The sequence below is a fragment of the Haliotis rufescens genome, unplaced genomic scaffold (genome assembly GCF_023055435.1).
Source record: "Haliotis rufescens isolate VD_foot unplaced genomic scaffold, xgHalRufe1.0.p SCAF_2, whole genome shotgun sequence".
Taxonomy (NCBI): domain Eukaryota; kingdom Metazoa; phylum Mollusca; class Gastropoda; order Lepetellida; family Haliotidae; genus Haliotis; species Haliotis rufescens.
The window spans coordinates 14,596,137-14,608,142 of NW_025963890.1; the positions used below are offsets into that span (position 1 = coordinate 14,596,137).

Below are 12,006 nucleotides of genomic sequence, written 5' to 3' on the forward strand. Positions count from 1 at the left end.
ATATCCAGTGACTTTAATCCTAGGAGCTGCAATGGTAACACTGACAATAAGGGGTCAGGTCTTTGTTATTACATCCAGCCCCATCACTACACCTTTTTACGTCATTGGCTTCTCTCCTGTCAATCTCATTGGCTTCGTCATTATATAATTGTTATCCCGTCCCAGGAGTGAGTGAGTGAGTGAGTTGGGTCTAACACCGCTTTTAACAGTATTCCAGTTATATCATGGTGTGTCAGCTAAATGTGTGAGGAAAGCCCGAAGTGATGCAGGTCTCAGACGTTTACCACTTCGGTGAAACCCACAAGCACGGGTATGGTGCTGACAAACCTAGAAACATAATCGGGGCGAACCGGGATTCGAACCGACAATCATAGGTTTCTGGCGTGCCCAAGGGATGCAACTCTGCACAAGCGAATCGCGGCGCCTTAGCCGACTGGGCCACCCGTGTCCCCCACCCCCACCACCACCACCACCACCACAGGATGGGGATATAGGAACAGGCTCTGTCCGTCTGCCCGTTTGCTTCTCAAAGAAAACAAGCTTTTTCAAAAAAACATTCAAGTAAGAGAAAAATTCAATTTTACACACTGATAGTACTGGTCATGATCTTAAATGGGTTCGAAAATTATTTTTCTACAAAGTTATTGTCCTTGCTCTATGCTTTTCAACTTAGTGCATACTATATGCAATTGGGACAAGATTTCTCAGAAACTACTGAAGTTACATGAATGAAAGTTTGCATGCTTATTTAAGAGATAATTGTCAAGACTGAGTTCGAGATGATGACATAAATTATTATTTTTCCAGAGTGACCTCCCTTGCAAATGTTTTTAGATTTTGAGCATACACAGTTATGCCCTTGATCTATGCTATGTTACAAAGTGTACAGTATCAGAAACTATTGCAGTTAGCCATCTAAGAGATACTTATCATGACTGAGTTGTTTTTTTCCAGAGAAGGGGCCTTTTATGTGTATTAATTTCACATTTAATGATTTTTTCTGATGACATAAAGCGGCCCTAGTGCCTATCTCTTCTTAAGGCTTTAAAGAACTCCTTATTTACAGTTAACATTCACTACTATATGAACAAACAAAATGACCCATGGCGGGGGATAGTGATAACACTATTCTTTGTACATAAATCCAACCTTGTGACAAAACAACTGAAAAAATCAACGGCAATCATGTCCAGTTGGGAGATTAACATAATACTAACTTATCAGTATTTCTCTGTAGCACTGTCTCCGTGTGTGAACTCTCGCAGTTATGAGGCGCCATTCTCGATTGCTATGACATCATGATCACTGATGCAATGGATGATGCCATGTTTCCGTGACAACTGAGCCTGCCACATTGTCAGAATGTCTAAGAAAACTACTAAATCAATGTTGTTATGATCCATATTTATTAGACTTTATATCTAATTAATGTGGTATCCGGGTATCCATTTTGACCAGCTGAACGACACGTAAGCTGAGAAAAAATAATCATTTTTAAAATCTAGAAAAGTATTCAGACACAGTGAAAAGTCTCAATGAGTTCCTGGATCCAATCAGGATATCAGCCAATCAGATTGCAGAACACACACTCATTCACCACTCTCCTACCCAGAGTTCCATGCGGCCGGCAGCCAGCTAGCATAGTACCTCTGCCACAGGCCAGCGCCATGTGACGATTCGTCACATCTTTCACAGTCCATTCAAGATATTGCATATGCTTTTCATCCGTTTCATGTTTGACAAGCCTACACATTTTCATAAACAAATGTCAAAGAATGGTTAACTTTCATTAAGAAAGTATGCAAATACATAAAAATCTACTTGTTTTTGCGTAGTTATCCTATGTTTACATTGGTTGTACGGCTCCACGTGCTGTCATCGAAGCCCAACGGAGAGCTAGCGACACGGTCACTTTGATGCATAAATATATATTGTCATGCAACTCACTGTCGCAGTTGTAGTAGCATATCTATATAGTTATGCAAAACAATATGTAAAGTGCCCCCAAATACTTGCATTAGTCCGTTCTATACTGATTTCTGAAAAAGCGCGTTTGTTTACAAATAAGAGAAAAATCCGGTCACGTGATATGCAAATTAGCCTGTGGCAGTGGTGTTATGCTGAGTCACCACTCTACGGAGTGTGACTCATTCACATGACAATAGTCATGACTCTAGAAAGCACTTTGGGTCATCTAGAAGTTTGTACAAGCCAGTAAAAACACGGTGCTTCATCAACTGTCACTTGTGTGTTCTGGCAAGGGCTCATTCCTGCAGATGATGGACATCCTCCTGTCTCGGGGGATCACTTGGCCCCGGAACCTGGACTGGGATTCCGGGAGAACTTCGTGGGTGTAGTCATACCTGGCAGAATCTCTGTGGAGAGATGTGAACGTTATGATGAAGAACAGACAACATCAATTCTAGGGCTGGAACGGGTAACTCAGGTACTCGGGTCGGGTGGTTCCTGAGTATTATCCTAGTACCCACAGGACTACCCGGACCCGTGGTTAGTCATGTGATATATTGTTTAATGACAAAAATTCACTATATCTCAGTGGTTACACTACAAGTCACTAATGCTCGCATTTCTTTCTGACAATGCACACATTCCTTTTGACTTGTATATGTTTGAGTAAAGATAAAGCTTCAGTCAACTTCAGTGAACGCATGATGTGATTGTTTGATACATGTATCCAAATAGTTTTAGCCAGGGCTGCAGCAAAACAATTACTAATCAGACATTTTGTTCCCAACTCTTGAGACTTGCAGTGGGTACCCAGGTAGGGTCGGGTAATAGGAGGTCGGGTACCCAGGTAGTAAATTTGGACTCGTCCCAGCCCTCATCAATACTTCATTATCACAAGAACCATCCTCGATTCTCAAGTATATTACATGTATATCTATTATGATAAATACCCTGGACCCATCTGTCATCATTGCTTTGTTTGGATTGTCTGTTTGTTGTTTAACACTGCAATATCCCAGCTATATGATGGCAGGATAAGCATTTAAGGATATCAATTCTTTATAATGAGGATCACAATGTTTCGGAGTATATGCTTACTCCTTCACCTGTTGTGTTGGAAGCATATACTTTGAAACGCTGTGTTCCTCATAATAAATTCTCTTCCTTATGTGTATCACTTCTAAATGCCTTTCAAAGACCTATATGACGGCAGTCTGTAAATAATCGAGTCTGCACCAGACAATCCAGTAATTGACATCATGAGCATCGATACACGTAATTGGGATATTATGACTTGCATCAACCAAGTCAGAGAGCCTGACCACCCAATCCTATTAGTCGCCTCTTCCGACAAGCAGGTAATGCATTGATTGGGAAAATATTAACATGTAACTAAGTTTAAATTATAAACTAGTGTTTCATAATAAGTATACATGCATCTTCATCTCTTAGGTATTCTACTGTGTAGCTAGTATACATTCTCTCTTAATTCGCTAAATAATTTAGTTAAATCTAAACTAAATTAATAATAAACTTTAACCATAAATCATTGCTTAAATATCATCTAATTACATTGTGAATGCAGTATGTATGTAGCTTAAGATTGAATGGATACGGATGAAAAGGTTATTTTACATTATCCTTATTTTATTGGCCGTTGCCTGTTTCTTATGTGGCCTTATTGTTTCAAATTTGGGAGAGACTTCTGCCTGTATCCCCCTCCTTATATATGTGTACATTGCCGTTCAATCCTTTTAATTATATATATTTTTTAGGGGGTATACAGGCGGAAGTCTTTCCCAAACTTGTAGATTATGGCAACTGATCTAAAGATGCCTGTGATCTGACCATCCTATATGCATTGCCACACAGTGGTCAGTTATGTGTATATTTTGTGAATATTGTTTTTATATAATAGCAATTGTTTGTGGTGGTAAGTATGTAACGTCTCAAGTACTATCAAGTTTAACTGAAAGTACTGCTCTGAGTGGTTATGTTAGATCAATGTATAATGTAAATATTATTGTAGTTTGCATAACATATAAGATTGGATGAGTCTTGTATCCTTGTATCTAATAATAGTATATGCATCAGTGGGATGATACTGTGTGATATGTTTGTTTTATTTCATCTCGTAGATATTTTCATTGTATTTTTTATGCATTTTTGCAGAGCTAGAACCAAATAAAGGAATAGCTGCCAACTCACACCCCAGTCGCTTGTTCTGTGTTTTGCTGGCCTAACCGGAGTGATGCCCGCTACTACAGTGATGTAATACACAGGACTTGGTGGCACGTGGTCCCGTGCACCGCGCATGTATGTGTCACAAATCAAGTGAAGTTAGGCAACATCAGTTGTGGAGAGTCCTTGGATGGGTGGTTGCGTTTTCGGCATCTTGGCTCCTGAGAGTTTCTAGGAATTGGTCCTGCCCTACGCTGAATCACATGTAACATGGCATCTCCTTGGGCAAGTGACTTTGGTCGAAATGTGCCTCTGTTCACCCAGCAGTGAATGGGTACCCGGTAGGATGAGATGGCAGTGGTTGTTAACCTTCTAGCACCTAACAGGCAGCATGGGTTGTATACTCCCCAGGGAGATGAGAATGATTCTTGAGTGCACAGTGATCCAGTGAGCGGGGTAATAATAGCTCTTTGATCATGCCCCGAGTGGTGTGGATATATGCACAATATAAATAGCCTGTTAGGAAAAGGGAGGATGCCCTACATCATGTACATCTGCATGTTGTTTTTATGTGTGTGGATACAAAATAGCAGGATAAGCAACAAGCCTCAAAGTAAAAGTGAGGTTAACCACTCTCTTGAATTGAACTGCTGTTTGAGGATGTCATGTCAGAATATGTCACAGTTACTGATTGTAGGAACAATCCAAAATGAGTGAGTGAGCTGAGTTTAACGCCGCTTTTAACAGTATTCCAGTTGTATCGCAGCGTGTCAGCTAAATGTGTGAGGAAAGCCCAAAGTGATGCAGGTCTCAGACGTTTACCACTTCGGTGAAACCCAGGAGCATGGGTATGGTGCTGAGAAACCTAGAAACATAATCGGGGCGAACCAGGATTCGATCCCACAATCATAGGTTTCTGGCGTGCCCAAGGGACGCAACTTTGCATCGCGAGTTGCAGCGCCTTAGACGACTGGGCCACCCGTGCCCTCCTATCCAAAATGAGGATCAGGTGCTTACCATGTGCTACTTGGCTGATGTGTGTCATCTCTGATCATGCTATCAACCACTAGTTTGTCTGGGTACTCTTGTACAGAGAGACCCTAGCGCTACGACGATCATAACGCCCATACTCTAACATAGACTTACGATAGTCGTAGCTCTAAGATTGTATTGTGCAAGTGTTCCCTGGTACAGACTGAATAACCTGCCATGATGTTACAACAGACCCTACAGGACCACGTGGCTGGTATGTGCATGCTTAGTAGACGCTACATGCGCAGAGCTTCCGATATTCGCTTTACCGTAACATGGTCAATTTCTGATGTTTGTTAATATTTTGTTAATGAAAAACTAGCTCCTTAACATAGTTCTTAAATATGCAGATCTTTTCAAGAAGTTTACACTTATACACAAAACATTTTGCCGTAAGTAGAAGATTATTGAGTATTGTTTCATCGGAGGACACACTCTTTTTCACTCAAAAAAATACTGTATCTCTGTAACTTTCAAATATCATTTCATTTATATTCACTTCCATGGATAGTAAAACAAGAGTCATCCGAAGATGATATATATCCCCCCGACATGGCATGTCTGTAAACTGTGTGTACCTTCAATTGTTTTTAGATTGGCAAGGAAATCTTTTTCCATGATGCCAAAACCAGAAATATAATGAAGGTTATTAAATATTGGTTCATGTAGATCACTTTCTGATGATCTCAAATGTCAGGGGCTACAAATTAAAAAGATTAAAATCTATAAATAACAAACTGCACTACTAGTGAACATGATTGATATGTGCATAATGTTTGGTGAATCTCTGTCGCATGGTTTAGAAGATATGCTCTAGACGAGGACATTACCCTAAGTTCATCAATTTTCAATTTGAATTGACATCTGTTAATAGCAAAGGCACCACTACATAACCTGCTTGATAGGTGTAAAAACTTTTGAGAAGCTAGGTTGTATGGTTCGGGAGATATGGTCTGGGCCCCATTCCTCAAAGCGATCTTAGCGCTAAGGTGATCGTAAGTCCCATACTTTAACATAGGCTTACGATCATTGTAGCGCTAAGATCGCTTTGAGGAACGGGGCCCTGGACAAGAGCAGTACCCTCAAATTTCCTAAGTTCATAATATTTCCAAGGAAACGACAAAAATATAAAATTCTAAAAATTTCTAAATAGCAAAAGGCACTACTACTGAGCCTGAATGTTAAGTGTACCAAGTTTTGTGAAGCAAGGTTGTACGGTTTAGGAAATATGCTCCGGACAAGAGCACTACCCTCAAATTTCCTAATTTCATCATATTTCCATGGCAACAACAAAAATAAAAAATTCTAAAAATCTCTAAATAACAAAAGGCACTACTACTGAGCCTGATTGTTAAGTGTACGAAGTTTTGTGAAGCTAGGTTGTACGGTTTAGGAAATATGCTCCAGACAAACAATGATTACAGACAGACAGACGGACGGACAGACAGACATACTGATGGCTATACCCCCCCGTCATTATATGTCGGGGGGATAACAAATAATGTTGTATTGTTTCCGGTGTCCAGTGTTGGAAGGTAAGCTGGAATACAACTGTGTCAAATCTATAACTGGTCTACAATTAGTATTAAGACCAGTAATAGATGTCACAGTTCTTATCCAGCTTACTTTCCAACACTGACTATGCTGAAAGGACATGGTATGATATCAGCACTTCTTGGCCCACAGAATATGCACATCTACAAAATGGGGAAATTCTTTAGAAATCTTTATTAAGTTATCAAATAGACCTGAAGCTGTTGTCCATCACCATCATGAATATACATGTAAATCTATTGTAGGTGGCTTACTTCATGATGTAGAGTGATCTCTGTCTGAGGAGGATGCTGGCAAACCTGTCTTTGTCCTTCTCATGCACCAGCTTCATCACAGCCGAGGACAGAAGATTCAAGCCGGCTATTGTGTTGCCGCAAAACTACAATGTACAATCTACTTGTAAGTCCCAAGTTTAGACTATCTTTCCTCTACAACTGACAATTAAGATCAATCTCAGTAAAATCAGATCTAAGTGCTTGCTAAACTCTAAACAGGTCACGTCAGAACAACCTTTAGTGAACTATGACCGACCAATGAAATGACTAACAAGAAGTTGACATTACATCAGAAAGTAGCTTTCTCAACTTTATGGCACAAGTTTCAAACTGGCGACAATCTCATTAAAATGAGATCTTAGTTTTCGCTACCGCTAAACAAAGATCTGAGGACATCTCATTACGGGTCATGTCATAACGACCTTTCGCGAATTGTGACCGACCAATGAAAGGACTGACAAGAAATTAGCCAATCAGAAGGCAGCTTTCTCGAGTTTTACAACACTAGTTTCAAACTGGTGACTACACTTCAAAGCATATTTTTGACATATTCTCGATTAAAAAAAATAAAATTGATAAAAAGAACATTGTATGGATATAATCATAAAACCTGTAACTGTTGTTCGGAATACCCAGTGTTAAATATTGCGTGGTTGCATGATTAGAAAACACATTCCGACTGTCACTTTCATGATCTGGTAAGCGACGCTCTGATTGGTTGGATGAAAGGTCGTTCTGACGTGACCCGTAATGGGATGTCCTTAGATCTTTGTATAGCGATAGCGAGAACTAAGATCTGATTTTAATGAGATTGAAACTGGCATTTCCATTCCAGAATAAGCTTAGAAAAATATTTTTGACAGCTCTTTTTGAAAACTGAAGAAAAGAACATTCTGGAATATCTAATGGATGGCTAAGATTGTATGGCAGTACGTCCCACAGGCTATGTAAATTCTTTTTTTTGTCAAAGGTCTATTACTAACAGGGGGATGGGCATCACAGTTGTCTAAGAAACTGTGACTCATTTTCTGGAGTTATGTCCCTTAGTCATTCCAGGATCTGGTTATTGTCGAGATTTAATGGTATAGTGAGGAACTGGTTAATTTACCCTAACAGCATCTACATGGGGCTTTATGTAGCCTTCTTTGGAGATGTCCAGGATATGAATGTAGGCCAGTTGAGGGGTACCCGGTGGGAAAGCTAAGTCTTTCACTCGCTGTAGGATTGTCATGTTTCTCTCATTCCACTTGCGTCGTTCAGTCTCACGGTAACCATGGATGGCCTGAAATGCATAGAAGGCACATTAAAGCATCCCATGGGATACAGTGTACATTGTTTCATCCACTATCCATTTCCATGCACTAGGACTCAATATATTGCAGTCAATAACAGCATTAAGTCACCTTGTATGATGACAAGCAAAGGTCGTTGGGGATTATAGCTAAAATGGATAGAATTATCATTAAACCGCCCGCATGTTATCAAAAATGAGCGGGCCACTGTAACTTGATAATGCCCTCATATTGCTTGACGACGGGCTATTATCACGCCCGTTGTTAGGTGACGTCATAGGATAGAGATAGGTGACATCACATTCAATGGTGACGTCATCTGGTTTGTTCTATGACGTTTCCATATTTGTAAAAGTCGGTCAGTGACATTCGTGTTGATTGCAGTAATTGTTTCAAAACCGATATTGTTGTTTCTTTTTATTTGATAACAAATTCCATCCATTTTAGCTATAATAAAGGTAACGCTATTTTTCAGGGCATTATCATTTGCAGAAGCCCTCGGTCTTTTCAACTGCCCTCCTTCGTGGGGCAGTTAATTGAAGACCTCGGGCTTCTGCAGACGATAATGCCCTGAAAAATAGCGTTACCCTTATACTTATTTTGACACGGAATCTGCTCGGGGGTACTGGCAACAATTAACAAGAATATCTCATCATAACAATAATTCATATCATATCTCTTTTCAGGCCTACTAATGAAAACTGACAGATTGCAATAAAATAAACAAATAATGTAAACTTACATCTTACAGCACTAATATAATAATACACGTCTAGAATATTCTATATTAGCGCTGTAAGATGTAAATTTACTTATTCTTTGCGACATGACAGTCAACTTCCTACTTGTTTGGAAGATTGTGGTCTGCTGTTTTATCGCTGCTGTTGCAGCTATGTGCTCTCAGATTTATGATGCGGTTTCTTAGTTTTCGGTTATGTTCTCATTGTTTTATGTTGTTGATTCCTTGTGTATTGTAGACATATGACAGATTGCAGTTTGTCAGTTTTCACTGGTACGCCTGCCTTTTGTGTCCTAATCAGGTACTCACATCATCCCAGTGATCATGTTCATATCGAAGACGTTTCATATAGGGTTCTACTTCATCGAGGAGAGATTTCTCCTCCTCTGCAGACAGGAAGTCCTCATGGATGATCATATCCCTGGCCAGTATGTCTTCAGTTGCAGCATCACTTGCATCCAGGTACCGATGGAATGGTTTTGCTTCTTCTGCTGCTGTTGACCTGTTCCTGGTGCCATAGTGTGAGGTCAATGAGCCACACACCACCAGGTGGCGTCTTGACTTACACCATGACCTCAGTACAGACTGGGTTAACGCACATCGGATGGCAGGTGAAACAAAGGTTGACATTTTGACTTGGCCAGATCAGGCACTGATTCTGAAATGAAGACACACAATACATACATGTATATTTTTATTGTGATCTTGTTAGAAATTTCTGTTGATAACAATCCCCAAATAATTTGTAATTTGTCAAACATACAATACACCAACAAAATCCACTGTTGCATGTTAAGTTTAATTCCAAATTAGAATTTAAAGAACCACAAAGTTGAAACATTCTGGTTGGACTGGCTTTTTCGTTTTTTTGTTTGTTTTGAATGGAGATGTCTCTTGGATGTTGGTTACATTCTATTGACTTACTTTTCATGTTGATATAGCATAGCCACAACAAATGTTTTTTTTATGTGATGTTGGTGCGAGCAAGATGAAAGAATTGGTAAAGTTATTGGGGGAACAAAAATGAAATAAACTTTAGTCTTGGATATAATTTCAAAATGTAGGTATCTGATGAGCCTTATCCATGCTTTTTGTCTGTTTGTTTATGATGAGGAAATAAATTAACTTAAAATCTTTATGGATCAGGTGGTAACCAATCCGTGTTCAGAAATGTGTATTGGCATTGCCTCAAGGTCATTTCCGATGTTGTTACAGACAGTAGCACAGTCTCTCGTCATGCCAGTCGCATCAGCCAGCAGATCAACTCAAGGCAACTCATGAGTCCTAGTGGGTAGTGTCAGTCAGTGTGGTAGAAGCCAGAGCTTAGTTCTCATTTAGGCTAAACAAAATAATAGTCTTGGTTCTGGGGCACTGCCCGCATCATCATAAAGTCTGAAGCATGTTTCCATTTTATTTCCATTTTTTTTAAAAATTGAACAAATTCTTAACACTTCAAAAAAATTGTGATCACAGTGAGAGCACACAGTTACTTTCCTTTACATGCGCACTGCTTTACTGCACATCTCGTTTTATGGCGGCAACAGGAGTTTGTATGCTTGTTTATGTAGGAAGGCCTTTTCCAACTGTTTATTTGGTTACATACTAGTTTGAACAAGCAACACACAAAAAAAACAAAAAAAACGCCCGCACTATATTTTCAAAAATCATTGCCCAAGAGCCAATTTTTTTATTTTTTGAAGCCTTAATGATTACAACTGATAGATGGAAATTTTATAGTCTACCCTAAAGTAAAGTAGTGCACATTTTTACCCATCCTAACATGTTCAATGAAGGGTACCAGATAATAGGGTTACATTGTTAAATCTGCTAACAGTAATGAATGTAAATATGAGTTACATAGTTTAGGATTGGAAATCCCATATGGCAATTGGTTAAAAATATATTTCCTGAAGAGATAAAGGCAAGATTTCTCCACATATCATATTGACACAATGGATAAGCACAACCAGAAAATGTGTGAAACCACAACACATCAAGCTTTCTGCAATTAACAGGGTTTCCACGAGCATGCAAGGGGTTTCACCCAAATTTGTCACATTACCATTGTGGCATGTCTCCATAAACAAAGATAACATGTTGAACTAAAAATACAAATCTTTCAAAAACTGAAATATTTTTATAATAGATTATGCAAAATAGAAGAAAGCAAATATAGGGTACATGCTCTAGTACCAATTTCAGGTTAGGTGTAGTCATTGCGACATTGTGTCTGTGTAATTAAGGCAGTGTTAATCAGGACATTGTCTGTCTGTTTATTGATATACTGAACCTGGTCATAAAACTTGAAAAGCAAGCCAGTTAAGTGGCCTAAACATTACTGCTAATTAAATGATCAAAATGTGTGAGGATTGTTTTGATACACAGGTAGAGTTGAATGTACCCTTGTGATGTCCAGGTTATCTTGACGAAGGAGCATTTGTTTTTTTTGTATTTCTGACATCATATTTTGGACATATCTACGGATAACATGCCTGTAGATTTAACTTAATGTACACCGTACGCGAATCACGCCCTATACTGACCCCTGTTCTATATAAGAATCGTCGGATCAAAGGTTTTCGGACGGCCTTGGGTAAGAAAGTTGGAAACTGAAACATATGTACCAAGTAACCCTGACTCTTTAGCACATATTAACCCAATTTCAATCTCATACAATGACTATATTGTGCGGTCTAAAGGGTCATTTCAACTTGTAACAACCTTTCTTATTCGTCTGCTGTATTCACGCATATGTCACAACCCGGAAGTAAATGACATCTGAGTAATCCTTGAAAGCAATATTACCAAGAAACGCTTATACGAATGTAGAAACACTTTAATGATATATTACAGCACAGATGAATTATTTATATAACAATGCTATGTTAACTTAGACAATGATGTCATTGTTTTGTTTCTTTGCAAAATGAAACAAAATTCTTTCTAGTCTATACAATTATTACTC

At 39.0% G+C, this 12,006-nt stretch overlaps 1 protein-coding gene across 3 annotated transcripts; it reads right to left on the minus strand.

Moving 5' to 3' along the window:
• Positions 1 to 1,387: 1,387 nt before the first annotated feature.
• Positions 1,388 to 11,814, minus strand: LOC124135576 (alpha-ketoglutarate-dependent dioxygenase alkB homolog 7, mitochondrial-like). Of its 3 annotated transcripts, none has more exons than XM_048399663.1 (6): positions 11,763 to 11,814; positions 9,351 to 9,699; positions 8,119 to 8,292; positions 6,990 to 7,114; positions 2,156 to 2,375; positions 1,388 to 1,597 (listed from the first exon to the last, which is right to left on the minus strand). In XM_048399663.1, exons 2-5 carry the CDS (start codon positions 9,669 to 9,671, stop codon positions 2,234 to 2,236), a joined length of 762 nt encoding a protein of 253 aa, XP_048255620.1. In that variant the 5' UTR covers positions 9,672 to 9,699; positions 11,763 to 11,814; the 3' UTR covers positions 1,388 to 1,597; positions 2,156 to 2,233. The 3 variants fall into 3 exon arrangements, with proteins under 3 accessions (XP_048255620.1, XP_048255621.1, XP_048255619.1); XM_048399664.1 differs by lacking the exon at positions 11,763 to 11,814 and adding an exon at positions 11,585 to 11,736; XM_048399662.1 differs by lacking the exon at positions 11,763 to 11,814 and adding an exon at positions 11,443 to 11,577.
• Positions 11,815 to 12,006: the final 192 nt, after the last annotated feature.